This window comes from Harpia harpyja, chromosome 14 (assembly GCF_026419915.1).
Source record: "Harpia harpyja isolate bHarHar1 chromosome 14, bHarHar1 primary haplotype, whole genome shotgun sequence".
In the NCBI taxonomy this organism is placed as follows: domain Eukaryota; kingdom Metazoa; phylum Chordata; class Aves; order Accipitriformes; family Accipitridae; genus Harpia; species Harpia harpyja.
Window position 1 is genome coordinate 13,172,464 of NC_068953.1, and position 23,039 is coordinate 13,195,502.

Here is a 23,039-nt window from a genome sequence, read left to right on the forward strand (position 1 = left end):
AATTGCTCAGTATCTTTCAATCACAAGGAAAATGTAACCACAAAAACACATTTACTAAAGTCTGGATGGTCTCTGAAGACAAATCTCATTGCTGAATGCAATCACCCATACCAGTTATTGGAGGGAGGCAGAGGGGAGAAGCCACGTGTTTCCCAAAAGATTTCAAGCTTTGCACCACCTAAACTTCTCGCTCTTCACTTCCACTACCACTTGGGGATGGGTAAAACCCAGGCAGAACTCAGCCATTTTGACCATTATATTTTCTAGTAATGGTGGTGGTAATGATGGTAAAGGAAAACATAACAGCAGTCACTGGAATTTGTTTTTAATGGAGGATTTGATATGCAAGACCAGGAATTTTTTTAAACTTTCTCTGCACTGTTGTGTCCAGCTGATTTGTATCAGCTTAAAATGTCAATTTTTGAGGGTAACTGAAATCCAGTGCTCCCTGTAGTAAGGGGTTGTGATCTCCAAGAGCTGCAAGGGGTTTTGTATGGCAGCCACACCAAAAGCTTGGACAAGGGGATAGGCAGCGAACTGTAGGACCAGGGCTTGGGAAATGGACTGGGCTGGTCTCTGTTCTGCTACTGTGAACTTCTGCTATTAGCAGAGCCAAAACCATGGAGGCAGGAGATCTGACCTTATACCCACATGAGATCTTAATAGTGTGGCCAGCAGGAGCAGGGAGGTGGTTGTTCCCCTGTACTCGGCACTGGTGAGGCCGCACCTCAAGTACTGTGTTCAGTTTTGGGGCCCCTCACTACAAGAAAGACATTGAGTTGCTGGAGCGTGTTCAGAGAAGGGCAACCAAGTTGGTGAGGGGCCTGGGGCACAAGTCTTATGAGGAGCAGCTGAGGGAGTTGGGGCTGTTTAGTCTGGAGAAGAGGAGGCTGAGGGGAGACCTTATCGCTCTCTACAACTACCTGAAGGGGGGTTGTAGTGAGGTGGGTGCTGGTCTCTTCTGTCAGGTGGCTGGAGATAGGACAAGAGGAAATGGCCTCAAGTTGCGGCAGGGGAGGTTTAGGTTAGATATTAGGAAAAACTTCTTTACTGAGAGGGTTGTCAGACATTGGAATAGGCTGCCCAGGGAAGTGGTTGAGTCACCATCCCTGGAGGTATTCAAAAAGCGAGTAGACGGGGTACTCCAGAACATGGTTTAGTTGGCATGGTTGATGGTTGGACTCGATGATCTTGAAGGTCTTTTCTAACCTAAATGATTCTATGATTCTATGATTCTATGATCTTTACTGAAATCTTCTGACAGGGCCTTTGCCAATGTTTCTGACTGCCTGTGGCTCTCCAGACCCAATGCACACGTCAACCCATTTCCAGAGAGAAAACAGCCTGCATAAAATGCACTGGATGCCATCAGCCAGTGAGTTCAAAGCTTTGCCTAATTTCCTATCCTTCATGGAAAACTATTGCAGAGACGGAGCTGAAAAATAAGTGGAGAGTATTAGATCTGAATTGCAAGGTCAGGCTGGGATATGGTATATAACAGGCATGGCCTTTCTCCTCAGCATCATACCACCAAGACCCACAACAGATAAAGGAGGATCTTCAAGGTTAAGGCTCTGAAGAGCTGCCTCTGAAATAAAAGCCTCTTCTTGCGAGAGGGTAAACTTGACACAGATAAGTAAGTTCTGGGTGACCCACTTTGATCAGCCTTCACTCTCTCACAGATCACTGGCAGCAGGAGCATTGCACTGGCTGCCCAGAGTAAGAGCTGCATGAATCACTGTCATTTAATTCTCACACGCAGCACAAATTGGGAGTCATGGTACCATGGGCCAGGCAACTCAGAGGACCAAGCCCAGTGGGGATTTGTCAGCCTAATGGCTCTTGCTCTGCAGACTGCACTCCCAACAGCTGACAACTGTCAGAAGGAATGACAGGGACAATTGGGCTGCTCTGAGAGGTGCACTGCAAGAGGAGCACTGACAGCTATACGGGCAGGAAACAGCAAGTGTACAAGCTTCCCTTCAGCTGCCCAGTTGGTGGGTATGGTTCTCACCTTGGCTGCCCAGAGGCTCGCTGTGCTACAACTGAACAGCATTGGGCCACATCCAGAAGGGGAAAGAAGAAGATCAAGGGCCACCCACACTGTCCTGTTTGTCCAGGATCAGCCCACCCCCCACCTCCCCATGCTGAGTCATCAGCCTGAGTCCGCATTGACCATACAGGTGAGACCTTCATGCAAGCTTTATTTGGCATCCTAAGGGGATGGCTAAAGGATGTGATTAATTTTTGGTCACAAACCCTATATATGCAGATGACATTCTGCAGCACCTGACAGTGGAAGGACAGTGGTCTGGATTTCGCACATCCCAACCATTCAGCTCTGGGGACGTGAAGATGTAGGAAGTCAGAGTCCTCTCCTTTCTCCCCACTGCTGCTAAACAGGCAACAGAGTAGTGACACTGCAAATGTCTGCCACGTCACTTTTGGAGGCAGCAGTGAAATCACAACCATGCAAAGGTGCAGGGACAACCCAGCCCTGAGAGCACCCCTTGTTTTCTGTCTGCAGTAACACCATGAGTACTGACCACAGTTTAGTCAATGTACACTGAGGTTTAGATTCACCTTGTAAAAAGTAGATATATCAGTCCAAGTTGGCCACCCCAAATTCCCTTCACAACCATGGAACAGAAAACTCCAAGGGATGCTTCATCTGACCACCTTGGATACGCACTCTAGGCTGCAGAGGAGAGGCCCATCTTTCACATCTTTCCCATTCCTGAAGAGGCAGCTCAAACGACTATTTTAGATGAGCACCTATCTGGGCTGAGAAGTTCCCCAGAGTAAAGTACCAAGCAATAAGGGCATAACATCCATGGCTTCTCTTGCAACACAAGAGCCTTGGTGAGCTCACCTGTGCATCCCAGCGAGCACCCTCCATGAACAAACCGTGGACATATGCCCCTTCCCGAGGAGGACTGGCAAAATCTTCTCTGTTCTTTTTCATCACATCGCACTGCAGGGTCATCTTGTCCAAAGGCCACTCATTCTTTCGGGCTGTGGACTGCTTGATGGCTGTCAGGAAAGACTGGGGATTGAAGAACCCAGCAAGCCACACTGTGGAGGGTAAGGAAAAGTCTCCTGTCCAGGCCTCCAGCTCCTTGATGCGAGTGAGGAGGTCAGCAAACCATGTGCCCAGGCTGGCCGTGGAAGGGTAAGCCTTCTTTATCCAGGACTCAGGCACCATATCCAAGAATAGGGCATTCTGCAAGTTCTCCATGTCACTTGTCATGGTCAGTTCTCCCTGAGTGAGAAAGGGTATAATTAGCACTGACAACTGTTTAACCTGAACAAAGCCTACTTGAAAGCAGAAGCTGAGCTAGAAAGTGTGGAAGAGCATGACACTCTACACAGTCACTAGTGTTCACATACTGTGAATTTCTTCATGAGTTTGGGGTTTTCATGAACACCTTCTTTTGCGTATTCCTGCATCCTCATCTTCCCTACTGCAGAAATACTACTTGAAGGAAAAGTTGTGTAACAGAGTGACAGTGAGCATGAGTGTCCCTCAGTTGTCCCAGTGTTGTTTCTGTCTTCTTTCACTGACTGAAGATCTTTATAGGGCAGACTTTCAGAGGTGCAAAGCTGTTCTCACTCACACTGCCAGGGCAGGATACTGGAGTCTCTGATGATCTACTCCCAAACTGGCCGAATGTTAGTTATGTCAAGTCCTATCCCCCTCCTCTCCTCCACTTCCCCTCACTCTGCTCCTCCTTTATTACTTTGCAGTGCAAGTCTTTCATTTTGACTTCACATGTTGTCTGCAAATGTAATCACAGTTTCTTTCACAGCAGGGAAACACACAACAAATTAAGATATGGTTCAGCCAAGTGAGATATAAAGAGAGGTTTGACTTTTTCTTTTTCCAGCAATTAATTATTTTTAAAGCTTTTAGAAACCTGTATCAGTTTTGCCCAGGCAGGAGAAGAGCTGGAACATCACTGCATGGCCAAAAAAGGGTTCTGCACAGCAATAACAGCATCCCTCTTGAAATTCTGGTACTCTAAAGAGGGTCCCCACTGTCTGCTAGTCTAAAATTAAGAAAATTCTTGCTGTACCCAGCTGAAATTACATTAACTTTAAGTGAGAGGTGCCTGGATGGTACCAATGCTGAAAGGGCAGCTAAGAGATGCCATTAAGAGATGCAGCAGTTTGTGCAGCACATTGCACAGAGGGGCACACAGACGGGGCTGACAAACTCTGCTGAGGGCAGCATACACTTGCTTAGCAATGGTGGTGACATGCCACTGGGCATCGTCCCCAGCACCATCTGGAGCAACTGTCCCTGGCACAGCAGAGGCCTCAGCTCAGACCAAACTCCTGACAGAGGCTGCAGCTCATCGTGTCTGGGACTGCAGGCAGTGCCTGGACCCTCTCACGGAGCCTGGAGCTGGGAGACTGCCTCCTTGCCTGTAGGAGATGTGCGTTGGTGGAGGACCTGTGCCACCAAGTAACGGATCTGCAGGAGGAGGCCAGCAAACTGTTTAGCATCAGAGATGAGAAAGAGACCAACTGGATCTTCTCTGAGACCCTGCAGATACAAGAGGAGCCTCAACTCCCAACAGTATCAAAGGAAGACAGGCAGAGTCTGTACCTATCTGCTTGGGAAAGGGAGACTCCCACGATGGTAAAGGCTGGAAGTTGTGACTTCCAGCCACAGGAACAAGGCTTCTGTTCCCCCTGCAGCTTTGCAGCTACAGAACAGGTTCAGTGCCCAGCTAGGAGATGAGAGGTTGGGAACTCTGTCCATCAAAGCATCCACGCCAATGGAGCCCAAGTCATGCAGCAGCACAGGAGAGATCAGTAAGTGACAGTAGTAGGTGACTCCCTGCTGCACGGGACAGAGGCCCCCATCTACCTGTCTTGCTGTCTGGGGACATTTACTGCATGCCAGGAGCTTGGACCCAGGACACAGTGGAAAGACTGCTGAGGTTTGTCCAGCCCTCAGACTATTATCCCCTTACACTTTTCCACAGGATCACCAATGATACCCAAAGATGCATGTGTTGCCATTCAGAGGGACCTGAACAGGCTGGAGAATTGAGCTGAGAGGAACCTCATGAAGTTCAACAGAGGGAAATGCCACGTCTTGCACCTGAGGAGGAATAATCCCATGCACCAGTACACACTGGGGACCAACTGCCTAGAAAGCAGTTGCAGGAAAGGACCTGGGAGTCCTGGTGGACAAGAAGCTGACCGCAAGTCAGCAGTGTGCTCCTGCAGCAAAGGCGGCCACCAGTGTCCTGGGCTGCATTAGGAGGAGCATTGCCAGCAGGTTAATGGCAGCACTCTGCTCAGCACTGGTGAGGCCACGTCTGGCATGCTGGGTCCAGTGCTGGGATTATTCAGCCTCAAGAGGAGATGGCTCAGGGGGTTTCTTTTCAATATCTATAAATACCTGATGGTAGGAAGTAAAGAAGATGGAGTCAGACACTTGTCAGTGGTGTCAAGTGGCAGGACAAGAGGCAATGAGAACAACTTGAAATACAGGATATTATATTGAAATACAAGTACAAACTTTTTTACTGTGAGGGTGGTAGAACACTGGAGCAGGTTACCCAGAGAGGCTGTGGAGTCTCAATCCTTGGAAGTTTTCAAAACCCAACAGGGCATGGTCCTAGGCAACATGCTCTACCTGACCCTGCTTTAAGCATGGGGTTGGACTAGATAATCTCCAGAACAACTAATCTGTGATTCTGTGACACTCAAGACAAGCAGTCTGCAAAGACAAAAACTTGCAAATGCAGGCTCAGCTTCTACCGGTACATAATGCCCTTCACAATTTAAATCTTTTCATGCCCCATGCTGAGCTAGAGGGGTACAACACACCATGGCAGTTTGGAGAATTATAGTTAACGTTGATCACTGGTTTCCATTATAAATACTTTTGTCCCCTTATCATTTTGCCAAAATTTATCTGACTTACAATTTCTCTTTGCCTCAGGCTGAGCGTTTTTGGAAAGATTAACTGAAATCAGTTGAGCCATTGCTAAGAACAAGGGTGAGGGAATTGGGTCAGTCTATTCACATTAAAAAATTCCAACTGTTCTTTCACAGGACTTCAATGCCTCCAGCCATGAGGTCAGCAGAGGTGCCCTTTACTGGGGCCACAAAAATCTATGAAGCTTTAGCAAAAGTTGAAATCCGCTTAAAGCAGCCCCAACACAGGTTTAGCAATGCTTGTCAGAGTGCAATAGTTAAAAATCTTTGCAGTTTATTCCTGTGCTGACCGTGCCCCGCAGAGCTCTGATCTGCATATCACACTGACAGGCTACAGTAGGACAAGATCACAGCTAGACACCCAACCGGACCATGGGAGAACAGCAGAAGGTGCCTTTTTTGATGGGCCATACTGCATCTGGCACTAACAAGCGGAAGCAGGCTCAGTGCTGAGTGATCAAGACTTAGGACAAACAAGTATGCTGGCACTCTTAGGTTAGCAAGCATTTCCTCAAAGGAAGTACACTGCAAAGAGACCAGAGACTCCTGAGCTTGGAAGACAACTCGTCATCAGAACAGAAATCCTCTGAGATAACCACGCTGTTGCAAATGCAACACTCGGAGCTGCTGGATGACAGCTTAAACAAAGGGCTTGAATGCACATCTGCCCCATACTCTGTGTCTTATCAAAGGGAGGAAGCATGTCAGCTGAATTGAAGCACTGGAAATGTCCACTCTAGCACTTCTGGCTTTTTAGCACTTGACTTACAACCCTTATCTTTTTTTTTTCCCTTTCTTTTTTTTTTGGTCCTGTGAAAGTTTCTAAGCATCCACGATAAAATTAATTTTGTCTGGCAGTAAGCAAGGGCAGTATTTCAAGGGAATGTGTCTCCCCAGCACCCACCAATTCAAATCGGAGCTGAGAGCACTTTTGTACTGCCCCCATGCCTGAAAGCCTCTGCAGCCCTGGGATCTCTATTCAGAGTTGCCCCCCCCCGAGATCTGTGGTTTACTATGCAGCAATCCCCTTCCTGGGAAATGTTCATCTCTCAACAGGATGGACTGGTACAAGGCACTATTAACCTCTGCTCTAAAGATGACTTGTTAAAAGTAGTAAGCTTTTAAAGGCAGCAAGCATCTGAACCTGCTGGGTTTCCCCATGGAGAACAGATTTCTGGTGGATAGAGAAAATCATGTGTACAAAGGTTTTAAGATGGTCTTTGTTTTAACATTCTTATAGCTGAAAGCAACAAATAAGGTTAAATGAAAAGGTAGAAGCAGGACTATCTGCAGTTAGTCCTAAAGCATGAGGAACAACTGTAACCACCTTTCAAAATACACATCACCTTCTGTTAGTTCATGTGAGCAGGAACCAGGTAAGTCTCTGCCAGTAAATCATCTCATTATTTCTATTCAATGATTTGACATTTGTAAGGAATCTCAAAATGATGTGTTACCAAGTAAAAGGTCTTTAAAGTCCTGGGTAATTCCAAGTACAAGGGTCAAACTCAAATGAGACATGTCTCATTTTGGTATTTGCCATGAAGTGGCAAAGAAATACAAAGGCAGTGCATGCCCTGTGTACTTCGTCTTAGGCATCTGAGCTGTTTCACTTTAAGTATAACACACTTTAAGACAATTTACTGACCCACAGTTAAAGCTCACACAACAGAAAAGCATAGGGGGTCTAATCAGAGGGGCTGGTGATGAGCTTCACAGGGCTGTCAAAATGATTTGACCTCATCAGGGGGCAGTTTCCATGGCTTTGTTATTTAATAACTTCTGTTGGCACACAAACTCTGAAGTACCATTGTGGTTGCTTGTGCGTTCATATCCCACGGGTCATCGTCTCCCATCTCAGGAGAACTAAGACACTGAGAGGACCTGCTCAATAGGCTGGTCTCTAGCTAAAGCCATGGCAAAACCATGCAGGAAGAAAAAAAAGTCTGAGGGGCAAAGTACTGTGCTGGTCACAGCAGGACACTGAGAACCACAGGGCCTTCTAATAGTGACAGTCAGAAGTATTTTGCACTCCTGGAAAGGTTTTAAAGCAGTAAAAATATTGCAAAATGTGTGCAAGCAGTCAAATTGATTTAAAGACGTAACCCTCATGATCATATATCCTGTCTAGTTGTACTTTCAGGAAACAAATGAATTAGCAAATGTAATTCGCAGGAAGGCTTAAAGAAAAGCAATTTTTAAAGCCTGCGCACTCAAGCATACTTGTTGGAATCTCCTGTGAGAGTTCAAAGCATCTATAGCAGCTATCTCATATAGTTGTCCAAACACAATTATGCATAAATTTGCATTTCAGATGCTGAATACTAAAGTGCATCAGGAATGATTCAAGTTGCTTTTTTTTTTCCAAAACGCTGGGAGTAATTTTCATTAAAGACACCCTTGAAGGAAATCTTAATCAGTCTGCAGACATTCCCTCAAGATGAGCAGACTATTGTCACAAATTGTTTTCTCAGTTAAGGTTATTTTCACTTGATACAGTGAAATACCGAGCTAGCCTTACAAAATTTGGTCTTACTTCATTCTTTTATAATATTTATTATACTCATTTTGGAGCCTTATCCTTCACTGAAGTTGCAAAATAGAGAATCTGCTTGGAAAAATTACACTGGGTACAACATTAACATGCAAGTGTTTCAGCCCAGCCTCTGGTCTCACCGAAGTCATCCAGAACAAAGGGCTTTGAAATGCAACATGCCAGTTATTTTTGATGGCTACCAGTCTATTGCAATTTCTCTTCCTCTTAATGGGATGTCTCCTATTTTTGGACCAAACAATCACTTTCTGCTACAAAGACACAATGAATTATTCAAAAAATTCAAATTAGGCATGACATTTCTAAATCGCCTTCTTTTAAGCAGATAGTCAGTTAAAAACAATAAGACTTGCTTCCCCTGTGTTTTATTTATTCTCTTCTGAGATCTGTGGTTCCTGTTATGTAAACTCTCCTCCTCTGAGTGCTGTCAGTAAAGATCCCCAATCCCAGAGATTAACAAGCATTAACAGCTCTCACAGGAGCTGCTCTCAGAAGGAACAATTAAAGAATGATTTCTCTCCCAAACTGAGTGTGAGACCTAGCTGTCAAGTCAGGACAGTGACACTGCCTACAGAAAGAGTCAACAGCAGGGCCAAGCATCCCCTGGCCGTTATATGGTACCCAAGGCATGGGAAGAGCCTGTTGGGGGATGCTGGGCAGCGGCACAGGTCACGGACGACGTCTAACTCAGCTCTGCAGGGACCCACGTGTAAGCCTTGCTTGCAGGCACAGAAGTATTGCCCACTGGTGGTATCTCAGACCCTTCAAATTTGCCTCTTCAGCATACACAAGATGAAGAAATGCTAACACAGATACTGCTAATCATCTGCTCTTCAGTAGTCCTTAAGTCTAAGGCACTTAAGTCTTAAGACACCCTGTGGTGTCTCAGAATCACACCATAGGTCCTGAGGCTGTTGGGACTAACCTATGTAGTTATTAGAGGTGCCTTTTCTGCAGATACCATCTCACTTCCCTGCTGTGATTTGTGGCAGGGTCTTAGGGAGAAATTTTCACCCTCTGTTATTGCCTGATTTCTGTGGTTTATTTTGTCTGTGGTTTATTTAAGCCCATGCATCCACTCATTCCCCCTACCAATATTAAATAGCTTATTCTTCTCCACATTAAATCTAATTGCTACACATTGTCCCAGTTACAATTATATCTTGTTTCGTGCTCCAGCATTGAAACATTAAATCACTTCTGTTTACCTGTCTCAGGAAACAGAATTTTCAATTCTACTGCCTTATGCTAGAAAATAAAGGAAATCTGTTTATAATAATTGACTACATAAATATCAGCCTCTTTTAAAATTGATTGTACGTACTGGACCACCACGAAGTGTATATGATATGTCTCTCTCTTTAATCAAGACAATAGCATCAGCAGTGAATGCAATGCAGAAATGTCTGAGCTAGCATGGACCCAAGCTGCTGGGTTCACAGTCTACAGCACAACGCAGCTGGGATTTAAAAGCAGCCTAGTCCTATCCCTGCAGAGCTGCAGCTACCTAAAATCCCAGAGCCAACCCTAGCACCTCTGCATGCATGCTGCAGATATGTCCTTTGAAGATTGCTCTTCAAAGCTGCCCTCAGAAGAGGGTTGGGATTGTCATTCAATCTCAAGATAGGTCCTCCTTGCTCACCTGTCAGCTCTTTCTAATAATGGGGTCATATAAAGTAGCTGCAGTTCCTTCAAGTGTGATAGTTCCCATGCTATGTAAAGTATTTCTGTGAGCTGAGCGTTTGGCAAAATGGGATGACAACCTGCCATTCAGGAAATGATGGAATATGGAACGACCAGCAACTGATGCCCTTAATTGCTGCCTCACACCACGAAATCATCCAGGGAGCAACTTTGTGTCCATGATGCAGGGAAGGCATCGCGCTAGTGTTGAAGGCACCAGCTTTGCGCTGCAAGCTCCAGGCAGCATTCCTCTGCTACACTTTGGCCTTTCCAATGGGTGTACAGCACTTGGCTGTGGTCAAGAGTCTTTTGGGATGACATGGTGAAGGAGAAGTGTTGCTACAGGGCACCAGGGCTGGCTAGGCAGGTCCTCACTCACTTGCAGTCTGATCTATGCTGGTTTATCCCCTAATGGGCAGTCAGTAGGCTTTTATATTTTGTCCCACCAACTGCCTGGCAGGGGATTCAGCAGATGACTGCCCCTACCAGTGGATGCAGCCTCAGAGCACAGCCCTCTTGCACATCCTGCTGAACCCAGAAATTTGCATCCTACCTGGTGTGTCCTGCGAGCCTCAGAGCTCCTCACTGTTTTCCATAAGCAAGGGCCAAAGCCACCACCCAGAAAGACACAGACATCACCTTCCTGGAGCAGAGTCTAGTTTCTTACCAGTGTGGAGAAGCAACTGTGGGTGGAGCAATCATGGACAGTATCTCCATAGGAAAGGTCTGCTCCTGATCCTCTTCCATTAGCAAATGACTCATACCCAGCAAGGGGAATTCTATCACTTTCAAAACTCTTGAGTTTTTAGGCTTTTTCTCTTACAGCCCTGAACATTTTGTGTCCTTACACATGACCAATCCTTCCTTTGATTTCAGCTCAGCTTGTGCCTTTAATGACACTTTGTTACAAGTTCCCCCCAGTACCTGGGCATTTTGTGAAAAGGTGTGATTTTTTGGCTTACCTTTAAATAGGCCACATCTCAATTTCTGAGTGACCTATTGCTGCTGTGCTACAATATCGAGTGGACAGAAGTGCCTGGCCTCTGTTCCCAAAAAGCAGTCATTGCTATGTGTATCTTTAACCTCTCCCAGTGCCTGCACTCATGGCCTGCAGACAACTGCCATCTGAAATCCATCTGTGAACGCTTTCCCACGGAGTCCAGTTGGTTTTGCAGACGGCAGTGCTGAATACAGAGTGTGACCCCTTTTATTCCCTGAACACCTTTTCTATTCATCAAGATTCTACCACGCTGTGCTCGCCAGCACCCAGAGCTCCTACCTTCAGCCCCAGATCCAGTTCCTTGAGAGAGCGCTTTATTTCATTGGTGAGGGTGTTCATGCGCTCACATTCCTGGAAGGCGACAACAACGTACGGCGTCCTCTCCTCCACCTTTGCCATCAGTTCTGCAATGTTAAACTCATCCATCAATTTCTCTAACATCTCTTCCAGAAGAGCTTTCACCTGTGTGCCGAAGGGAAAAGAGAGAGGGATGTTAGTGAATGACCCACTGAGCTTCCTCAGCTGACAGCTGCCTGAATGCAGTATGAAAACTCCATCTGCCACTTAGTGTCTCTGAAACAATCAGTGTCAGCTGCACTGGGCATGGCACCTTTCAAAGAGCTTGTCCCATCCTATTAAAATTCAAATGCTTACAAAAGTTAATGTCAGATGAGAAGCTTTCAAAATGATGGTTTAAAAATGTCACTATGACATGTAGCAGTCTCCTTTCTTCTTGGGTCTCAAGCCTGTATTCTTACTTCTCCTAAGGTCAGATTCAGTGCAGGAAGATGGGTGGGGCTATAGCCTCAGCTGAGCCTCAGGACAACTGAGCTTATGAAGTGGGTTCTGTGGTGTATTGATAGAGAGAGGTGATTATACAAAATTTAATTTCAAGTTGAATTTAGCATTCTGAACTAATAGAGCCATGGAAGAAAAGCACAATGAAACAAAATTATTTTCTGGTCACCATCACAGCTTGATTTGGAAACAGTGCTTTGTATCTCTAAATACTAAACAGGGAAAACTCCAGTGCAACAGGATGTCTAGTATCTAAAAAATAAATAAAACCAACAAAAACCTGTCTGGTTGACAGTGAGGCATGAAGCCCCTAATCTTCATGGGATCAGCTGTATCTCTCAGGTTTATGTGGACCGTTAGGCAGCTTGGTATGGAAGTCTCTCACATAGTGCTTTTCTTCTGTTCTAGAATCTGAGCAAGACTTCTGCTTCTTGGGGATTTTTCAGGAATCCGTAACGCACAGTTACAATTCCATGATCTGATGTGCAAAACCTGGCGTGTGGGTGCCAGTGACAGCTGCCAGCCAGTGGCAAAGGCAGCCCAGGGTAATTTTATTGCCATGCCCACCGATGTTCATATTTTGGACTCTGTGCTCCAATTTCCTCTCATTGCTGCTCCTCCAAACCCTTCACACTCACACCAGACTTTACGAAGAGGTGATGATGTGTAGGCTGTTATTGCAGCCAGCTAGGTGGCTAAAGCTAAAGCTCGGCTGGAAAAGCTCTTCAGCTGCACCTCAGGTGCAGTATAGAAATATCCTCTAATCTGAAATTCCCCTGCAAATCCCTTTGGCTGTGATTTTTTCACAACAATTACAGCTCGTTTTCTGTAATGTGGCCTCAGAAACCTGTGGGAGTAACTGGAGTTGTCAGAGCCTCAGGAAAATGATGGGCTCGCAGTTTCCCTGCAAGCTCCCTAAAACCGCCTCAGCCAAACCAGGGGCTGGAAATCCTCAAATGGAGGAGCTAAGAGGCAACTCTTAACTCACTCTTATTCAAGGACCAAGTGAAAGGGATACAGCCAGTGCCAGTTATAGCTCAGATAATGAGAGAGATCACCTCCAGAAGAAATCAGCTGTGAAAGCATCCCCCTCAGCACAACATGGTGCAGTGGGGCCACACTCAGGTTGCTTTCAGGCAGCTTTTCTTCTCAGAGAGATCACAAAAGCCATGAGGATTTCTGTGTTCCTGTGACAGTTTTCTTGACTGTCACCAGGAGTTTGCAGCGTAGCCATGCCCTGTGATACCACTGCTGGACCACTCACTGATACTTTTGCTTCTCTGGCCAAGGAGTTTAATTGTATTTCAATAGCAAAAGGACTGGGAGGGGAGAAGAAGTAGTCACATTTGCTATCTTTGAGCATCTCCTTTGGCTTTGCTACCTCTGGATTCCTCTCCTCACCTCAAATTCCAGTATGAACTGAAAATTGAACATGCTGAGCACTTCTAAGAGCTCCTTAGGTGCAGGTAGTAAGTTCCCCAGCTCCACACCAAGCCAAAGGAAGCATGTGTGAAACCACAGACTTCATATAAGCTTTCTATTAGCCATTCATTAATTTGCAAAGCTTGAAACACAGAGCTGGGACCTTAAGACTGCAGAAATAAAAAACTGAGCAAGTGTTGGCTGGTTTCAGATCCTGTTAGGAATGCTTGGGCCAGATTTTAATGAGCTGTGAGTTTCAAGAGGAAGGGCTGAGATCAGCCCGGTACATAGGCATAGCAAAGGAGTTCAGGTGGAACTGAATTACAAGGAATTACAAGGCCCCTGAGAGCTCTGGAGCAGGGTGGGACCTGATGAGAGCAGTAAGAGGTGGGATGAGCTCTGGGTGGCACATTGTACCTGGCAGAAGGTGCATTCAGGGAGCCCATTCATATGCCAGTCACAGGATGGTGCACAGGGACCGGTGGCTCAGAGACAGTGGAGGCCACAGAAAGTTTATTTGCAACGTCTTCACAGGATGATAATGAAGGCACTGCAGTTCAGGGGGTAATTAAAAGCCGCTGTCCTATTACTGACAATACTCCAATTACATCCCACCATGGTGATGTTCTGCATAATATGAGGCTAGCAGTTTTAGACACTCGGTTTGTATCCAGCAAAGGCAGAACACATTATAATAAGCAGTTGTAAGACAAACCTGAGGTAGACAGGACTACTTATGAATGAGACAGGTATCAAAATTCAGCAGCTTTTTCCTCTACCACTCTCACCGTTTCTTCCCTGGTCACCACTCCTCCTTCGCCCACGCTGGTGTCCCAGGGCTGCAACTCCAACACGATGCGAAAGAGCTTCTCTGAGGTCTGGGTAAGGAAGCCAATCTCAGCATTGGGATGGAGGCCATACAGATAAGGAGACTCTGGAGGCAAGGCATCATCTATGTACTGTACAGAGAAATTCAGGTTCAGGTTAGAGAGTCTCCAGGGCACTTTGCCTGCAGAGTTCATGGTGCTGGAATTATCACCCATCCAAGTAAGTAAGCCCAGGCTGATATAACTCTGCTTGTGGCTGAAACACCAGCAAACTGACGGGAGAAAGGAGTGTACAATTGTTTACAGAACTGCTTCTACTCCTGCTGTGAAAATTTAGTAATTGCTAAAGTTTGGCTTCGCTACATATCTCAGGCCTGGACCTTCTCTAGCAATTATCCACTGTGCATTTCAGCATCAATATCCTGAAATCTCTTGTGGGAATTTAGCTTCCAGTAGTTAAGTTTTATGAACAAAAACAGCCTAATATGCCTATCTCTGCTACCGCATTTGTGTACAAAGAACAGATGAGATCAGTAAGTAGATCAACAAGACCCTTCAGTGTTTCTCATTGAAACTGATGATAAACGGAGCTTGAAGGGGCCATTTTAGCAAACAGTATGTGGATGTAATTTTCCAGGAGCCCCGCTCAAGTCTCAAGAACCAATACAGTTGTTCTATTCATGCATGAACAGAATGAGCCCGTGATGAAGTAGCAAATTACCATTAGACTTGGTTCATCCAAGGGAATGCTGAAACATCTACAGAAACAGAACATAATGGGAAATAATAGGAGGTGTGTTGAAACACCGCAATCCTATTCACTGCCTCCTAAGACAGATTATAAGGCAGTTTTGGAAGACATTACATTTATGTGTATAAATAATGCCAGAAAACAAAGAGCTTACCTGATGATAGCCATTATAGTCCATATTCCCTGGTAGGGGGAATCCTGGAGCAAGGAGGAGTTCTCCTTCCAGCATTTCTGGCTTAATAAATTCTTCCAAATAGGTTTTGCAAAGCCGCCTGTCCCAGTCATCTGTAATGTGACCTCCGTACATAATCTCACCAAAGAGGTAGCGTAAATCATCATATGGGACCTGAAGAATGAACCAGGAGGGCATGAAGGAGTTCAGACAGCCAGAGCTCCACCAGCCATGTCGTTGAGCTGCAGGCTACAGTACTAAGCACTGATCTGCACAGTGAGTGCTTCCACTTCACTATTTCAGTTTTCTGAGTAAACAAACATTAGGTAGTAGTTAAATCCTGTCCAAGGAAAACTGGATCACAGCATAGATTTCGTGCAGTTGCCCACTGAAAGGCAAATTTATTCTAAGCTCCATTAAACCAAAGACCACTACGTATTTTCAATGAATAAAGACCATAGGCACTATTTGCTATGATTTGTAAGCTGCTACAGATGTGAGTGGCACTGAAGCTTCCCACCTGACCACAAAGGTATACAGAACTGTGAAGTTATAAACACAAAGTTACCAAGGAAATGGCATTTAAGGAGACTTCCCAGGAGTTTCAGCACAAGCCAGTCCATCACTGGTGGTTAAAAGCCAACAAACAGCCCACCTTTGATTCACATACCTTTGAACTGGCATCCAGGTAATTATACAGCACGTTCACAGAGATAGTGAGGTCTCCAGTGTTAAAGGGGTAAGAACGGTTCCAGCCTTGGGGGCCAAACTTGCGCCTTTCTGCCACCACGGCATGGAAATAGCAGAGGGCAAAGAGGATGCTCTTGAACTCATTCTCCCGGGTGCACATCTCCAGGGTATCCTGCAATACAGGCAGAGAGGCAGGGCTGTGTAAGTCCACATTGCCCTCAGTCTCAGCGACTCTCAGGGCCTCACAAATACACTGGACTTTGGACAGGGGTGAATTGATTTGCCCAATCAGTTAATTTCTGCATAATATACACATTCGCTAATTTTCTAAATTAGTGGCTTTGCATTGCAAATTTACTGGCAAATTCTGATGCGTATTTTCCGAATTAATATTTTCTTTTCCAACTCAAGGTGGCTTTGCACAGGAACACATACTGACAGCCAAGAAGGGAAAGACATGTGCACTCACCCAATGCCCCATCACCTGCATGTGCCCCACATCCCACACCACACAGATGGAGAGAGGCACCACACAGGGCAAGTGTGCCAGCAGTGGGAGTGGGACCGTGTCCCTAAGCAAGGCTCCTGCTGAGGAGGACTGTGCCTGGAAGAACTAAAGTCCATCCTGCCCCTTCAGTACCAAAGGTTTCCTTGGGGCAGCATTTCTTTGAGCTGCAGGGCTGAAGTGGCAGGGAGTTATCCCAGAAAGGCTGTGCTCCCGCTGCTGTGAGCCTCTGCACAAAGCCAGCCCAGCCATGTGCTACAGCAGCGTACTTGCACACTGCACAATCTTGCTCAGCACTCCAAAGCAGCGATGCAAGAAACTGCTAAAAACCCAAGCAGGGGAGATCAAACACTTGCAAAAAAAATCTAATGCAGCCCTTTAAAGTCAGCACAGCAATGGGTGCTTCCTTTCCCAACTTCCAGGTGATGCTTAAAGTTTGAAAATCTACAAACAAATAGGCAGAATCGTGATATCGGAGGTGGAGGGGTGGGAGCCTGAGTCAGTCAGTAAGAATGAACAAAGGGAACCGGTATCTAAAGAACTCTTAACGGTGCTGGGAGTGGTGTCTCAGCAGGCGGGCACCAAGGGGAAGCCTGGGCAGCCATGCCTGTTCCCAGCAGCATGAACATCAATGTTACGGGAGAGCAGAACAGCAGAAGGGATGAAGGGCTGGAGCTGTGTTCATGGCATGAGGCTGAAGCTCAGCTCTCACGGGGGAAACTGAACCCCCTTTCTGTGGCTGAAGCCAGGTGGAGGCTTGCACAGCTCTGGCCCTCGCTCTGCGTTGGCAAGAGCAGCGTGGCTGGGCAGCAGATCCCCTGCCCCATGGTAGGAACCTGATGGGATCTCCCACAGCCAACAGTACAGATCTGCCCAGACCTGGGAGATGAACATGTTGGGAAGGGCTTGCCTGAACCTTCACCCACGTCCCTGCAAACCATCCCTGGGAATAGCATATCCAGGGTACAGTGGCTCTGACTTGCACAGCTGAGCAAGCAGCTGAGTAAGGAGGGAGTAGCTACACCAGCTCCTCCATCTTCCCTCCCCAGGGACAGCCCCTTTAAGTCCACTCTGCTATGTGACAAAGACTACAAAGTGACTTCCCTTCATTATCTTTATCTTAAAAAAATACAGTGTTATACCTCTAATCAGCTGGGGAGCATAACAGAGCTCAGGGTCTGTGCTGAAAAGGAGAAATCCATTACTCTAAAGTGTGCAAGATGTTGACTAACTGCCTAAGATGATCAAGAACATCCCAAACCCTGTTTTCCCCTTGATTAGACAGCACTGTAAGCTCCCTTCATTATCAGCAACCTGATGAAGAACTGGTTCAAATATGTGCTGAACACCTTTCTCATTTTAGAAAACGTCCCTGGACTTCAAGGGGAGCTTGCCTGAATGAACACTGAGTAAGAATCCAGCTCAGTCTCATTCGGCCTCTGTATTTAGTTGTGCATTTTTCTTCAGCTACAAAGAACAATATTCCCCACACAGAATAATGGGCCTTCTTTGTAGCTTTCAGCTGAAAGCTAAATTTGAACACCCATTCTGTATAAAGCAGGGAAATGAGGTGTAAAGGGGCCCCACCCACTCGCTCCAGGATTTCTGATAAGAGATGGTTTATAATACTCCAGCAATTTAGAAAATGCTAATTACTATCTGATTGAAATGAACAAAGGCAGAATGAAAATGTTACTTGGGGTGAGGGTTCTCCCCTCCCTTGCTCTCCAGGACGTTTCATGGAGTTCAAGATGATGAATGACAGTAGATAAAAATGGAATAATCTTCCCTGACTACTCGCATTAATCCTTGCATGGTGCTTTTCCGCCTCACCTGCTCAGCAATGTTAGCTCCTGCACTTGAGACTCCCTCCATACCAACATCTAAGTGCAAAAACAGTTGTGAACTGCCCCCATTTCTCTGCCCCGTGGACCAGTGCCTGGGGTCCACAACAGGCTGGGGTTGCTCTTGCCTAGTCCCAAATGACATGAGGCTGTATGGAGAGATAAGAAAGCAGTCCTGCAATGTTTGCCCTATGTGTTCCTGGCACAGTCATCAGCAGAATGGAGAGGCTGTAGTAACTTCAGCACTAGTGATCCAAAAAGGCAGTCTGAGGGGTGAAAGTACCTTCAGGCCCTGCTCGTTGCTCTAGGTTTAACAGCCAGGGTCTTGCTGTGAGAGCTCAGCGTGCCAAGATAATGGCAATGTGTGAATGAAGGTAATGAGTGTTCAGGGCAGCAGAATGCAATGGTCTGTGTCTCTAGGAAAGGTATCATCATAAATGCGAGCGGTTAGCCCTTAGCCTTTTGTGTCATGCGGAAAACGGGGTCAGCAGAAGCATGGCTGCCTCCAGCAGTGAGACACGCCAGGCTCCAGCATGCCTCAACACACAGGCTGTTCCCTGGGGAGCCGCTGGCACTTGATCCATGCCCCGATGCTCTTGGCAACCTCCTGCCCTGCGGTGCCCAGAGCTGCCAAGTGAGGCCACAAAGCAGGCTCGTGTAATCACTGCATTACGACACCGTCTGCAGCATCAAGAAAAGGATATTTCCCATCATTTCCACACACTTCACTTTTGTGTCCCCTGCACAAGAGACTCGGCTCCAGTTCCAGCAACAAAGAGTGGGGATGGTGCCTGCTGTAACAGGAGTGTGTGTACGTGGTCACCATGCAATAAAAGCGACAAGCAACCTGCCATTGGCTATTCTTCTTGTGGGCCAGCAATTCTCAAGATGGCCTACTTTTCACTCTTGTCTGGCAAAGCAAGTCCTCCCTGCAGGGAGATTTCAGCTCTAATTTGCAACACTTCTGATGTCAGCAAGGTTTTGAGCTGAATGGCCTTTGGGCCCACAACACCAAGTCCCCCTACGCTGCTCTGAAGAGTGAAGTGGGATGTGACCGTATCAGCAGTTCTGAACCTCTAACTGATCAAACAGAAGGGCAGAAAAGCAAGGTTTAACCTGCTTGCCTCTCCATGTCTTTGGGTGTTAGATGTAAAATGTCACTTGCCAGCCCAAAAAGGAGTTACACAGACACAGAAATCAAGTTGAAACATGACAAAAGTCTCCCAAATGCTGCATTCAGAAGTTTGATCCTGTAACAAAATAGCCTTTCTAAGGATCATGCATTGGTGAGAATATTATTAAACTGGGCAGAAGTCTGGTATCCTGTGACCTTCTGCAAGAAAGAGGCCTCTCAGGATTACCTGAGTCCTCTCTTGGGAAAATCAGTGCTTGGAAAAAGATCTGTGCCCAGCTCGTGGAGAAGAGAGGAGGGGGTTGTTGGATCCAGGGACTACATGATGCAAAGGGACTCGCACATCTCCTGCCTGGGAGCGGCAATGCCCACACACATCACACTCTACATGGGGCTCCAGCAGCTCCAAGCTGACCTGATGGCCCCGCTGCAGTCCTACCTGGTTGAAGTTATCGAGGGCTTTGTGCAGGTTTGCATGCATCCCGGTCGGGGCCTCGTTAGTGATTTTGATGGAGTTCTCCAGGATGCCCTGGGGAATGATGTGGCTGTCAGGGGAGGGTGCCGGCTCCGCACTAATGAAGACACGGAAATCCTGGTGGCTGCCCTCACTGTGCTGCTCCAGCTTCTTCTCCAGAGAACTCAGCCACTTGGCCACCAGGTGGATGTTCTGTCAGGGACAAAGGGGACAAGACTTTGTCAGTCCCCTTGCCATTTATACCCACGCTGAGCAGGCACCAAGTCCATCACAGCAATGAATGGCACCTGCCAAGGCTCTAGAATTTGGTACTTGTCCCAGCAGTGCCTGTGTGCAATTCACAGCCCCAAATACTCAGTTACATCAAGTACACTTTTAAATTCAAAATAATCAATATAAATCACCAGCAATGAAGCAAGCTGCTATTGGGTTGTTTGGGTTCTCGGTGATGATACTCTCCTTCTTGTTACAGTAATACGTGGCTGATAAAGTAGAGTTATTTCCCCAGATCTACCAAGCTCAAATGAAAATGTTCATTTTTAACAGAATAACAGTGAGGACCCTCAATATCAGCTACTGGGAAAAAAAGTCAAGCAGGTGGTTTTACAAAGACATTTAACATAAAATATTTATTTATTCATGCAACTAATTAGACATATCTCTCAGAAAATTAAGCAGTATTATGCGGACATGGTGAAATGGATGAAGAGAAGCCTCAGTTTTGCAGCTAGAGTCCTATACAGTGTTGCAGTTTCCAGGCAAGAAAACAGCTTTTTTCTAATATTCCGAATGGGGCAGGTCACACACAGCACGGATTCATAGGCTAAAACTACCCTCATTTTAAAGTTAGGCGTGTAATCCAAGTTGACTGTGTTAACAGGCACTCTGGAACATGATTTATCCTATCCAAAGACAGGACAAGGAACTCACTAAACTTAAATTAAAAACAGCCACCAAAAAGATAAACTGCTTGGAGGTGGCAAGGAAATTACATAAAGGAACCATATTAGAGGCTTAGAATAAATATCTATTGCCTATAAAAAGGACCAGAAGGGAGCTCTCATGGTTAAATAGCAGAGTAATGAAGACTATTAGGAGTAAAATGACATTTTTCAGGAAGTGGAAATTGTGTCCAAAAGAGAAAAACAGAAAACAGCACAAAATCCAGTCATGGTAAGGCCAAAAAATGTTTTAAGAAGCAATATTCTGAAAACCATAAAAACTAACACTAAAGCCTTTTCCAGAAACCAGAAACCTACCAGAGAGCCTATAAAACTAAAACATGATCAAGGTGTACAGGGAGTGCCCAAGAAAAGCAAGGCCACCGCAAAACAGCTCGTATTTGCAGGAATATTCACTGCAGAGCTTGGGGAGGGTCTCACTGTTACAGCCTGTGTTACATGGTGGTATCACTCAAATGCTGAGGCTGAAGACACCTCTGGAGATCATCCATCCAATCCTCCTGCTCAAAGCAGGGTCACCTAGAGCAGGTTGCTAACTGCATTCAGTTGGGTTTTTGGCTATCTCCAAGGCTGAAGCCTCCATAACCTGTCTGGGTAACTTGTGCCAGTGTTCAACCATCCTCACAGTAAGAAATAAAATTAAAATAAAATAAAATAATAATGTTTAAGGGAAATCTGTATTTGAATTTGTGCCCATTGCCTCTTGCTCTTTCATTGGGCACCGCTATGAAGAGCCTGGCTCCATCCTCTGTACTCCACCTACCGTGAGGTATTTAAACATCCCTCTAAGCCATTGCTTTTTGAGGTTAAACAATCCCAGGTCTCTCAGCCTCTCCTCATATGACAGATGCTCCAATCCCTTAATCATTGGAAAGACTCTTAAAGTGAAGCAGCAGATGAGTTTTTCTGAAAAACTGATAAACTAATAATAACAGTTTACTAGGACCAGATGGTATCCACCCTAAAGAAACTCAGATATGGAAGCGCTGCATTGCTCCTCGGTATGCACTAGGCAAACTGGCAGGTGCTCTAATAAACCATGAATTAACGCACAAACAGTATGAGTCAGAGAAAACCAGGAATCTAAAATTTCCAACCTGTTTTAGATAGCTAATAGGGGGATATCCAAATCTGAGCTTGTCACCATAAACTCCTTTTGCAGTTGCTAGAAAGGTGAGCTCCAGCAGGCAGCTCACCACACCGGCTTCAGGCATTGCCCTGGATAGTGGAGTTGCCTTCACGGGCCAGTATATCTCCATGCTTGGATTTTCATCAGTATCAGATATTTATCTTTCAGTTACCAGTATTATTGCAGGTAAGAGGAAGTATCGTAGGCTACCAACCAGTTAAGACACAGGAAACAGGGGGTGGGAATCTACCGATGGAGTTTGAGCTGCTCACCATATTAAAAAACTACCTGAAAGAGCAAATGATTAGTGAGCTGACAAAATTAGTCATAAGACAAAGTAATTTCAAGTACTGAAAATAAAACCTGGTGGTAAAGAACTGCAAAAGCGTGCCATCATTCTAAGTGACTGGCAATGATATGGCAGAAGAAATTCAGTGTTGATAGATGCAAAGTAATGCACACAGAAAAACAACCCTAGCTATAGATATAAACAATAATGGGTTCAGAATTAGCCATTACCACTCAGGGAAGAGATCCCAGAGTCCTTACAGTTATTTCCTGCAAATAACAGTTCAATGCTTAATAATGTGAAAGCAATCAAATGTCAGCAAAAGAACAGAGAATAAAACTGTGAACATTATTATGCCACTCTGTAAACCAATGGTGGGCCTTCATCTTGAAAACAATACCCAGTTCTCACTTCTCTATCCCCAAAAGGATATAGCTTCCACACAAGGAGACACTAAACTGATATGGACTCGCCAGTTTGGGGAGAGAGGAGATCAGGGTGGAGGGGGTGAGTGAAGAACAAGAATGGAGGGATGAATGGAGCAGACTGCAAGTTTAAAAAGAGTAAGTGGAAGTACGTTTTCATACAACACATAACTAAACTGTGAATTTATTGTCTCAGGTTTCTGTGGAAGTTGAGAGAATTGCAGAATGAAGCTGAGCTTAGATCCATGGAAACATCACTGCACACTGGCAATGTTTATACACCCTTTCCCTCAGATTCTGAATGTGCCTTCTCACAGGCAGGGAGCTGGGCTGGCAACACTTTGGTCTGCCCCAGTATGGTGCTTTTATAGACTGTTGCCACATAGGAACATCAAGGCAGCTGCCTCATGAGAACACAGAAAC

General features: G+C 45.8%; 1 protein-coding gene across 1 annotated transcript in view; it reads right to left on the minus strand.

The window, feature by feature from the left end:
• Positions 1–23,039, minus strand: part of DNAH9 (dynein axonemal heavy chain 9) — a 210,216-nt gene that overhangs the window by 4,312 nt on the left and 182,865 nt on the right. Inside the window, exons 63-68 of the mRNA XM_052808369.1 lie at positions 19,776–20,003; positions 15,836–16,027; positions 15,148–15,339; positions 14,204–14,374; positions 11,475–11,657; positions 2,873–3,262 (exon numbers count right to left, since the gene is read on the minus strand). Coding sequence (XP_052664329.1) covers positions 2,873–3,262; positions 11,475–11,657; positions 14,204–14,374; positions 15,148–15,339; positions 15,836–16,027; positions 19,776–20,003 — 1,356 coding nt within the window. The remainder of the gene's footprint in view (positions 1–2,872; positions 3,263–11,474; positions 11,658–14,203; positions 14,375–15,147; positions 15,340–15,835; positions 16,028–19,775; positions 20,004–23,039) is intronic.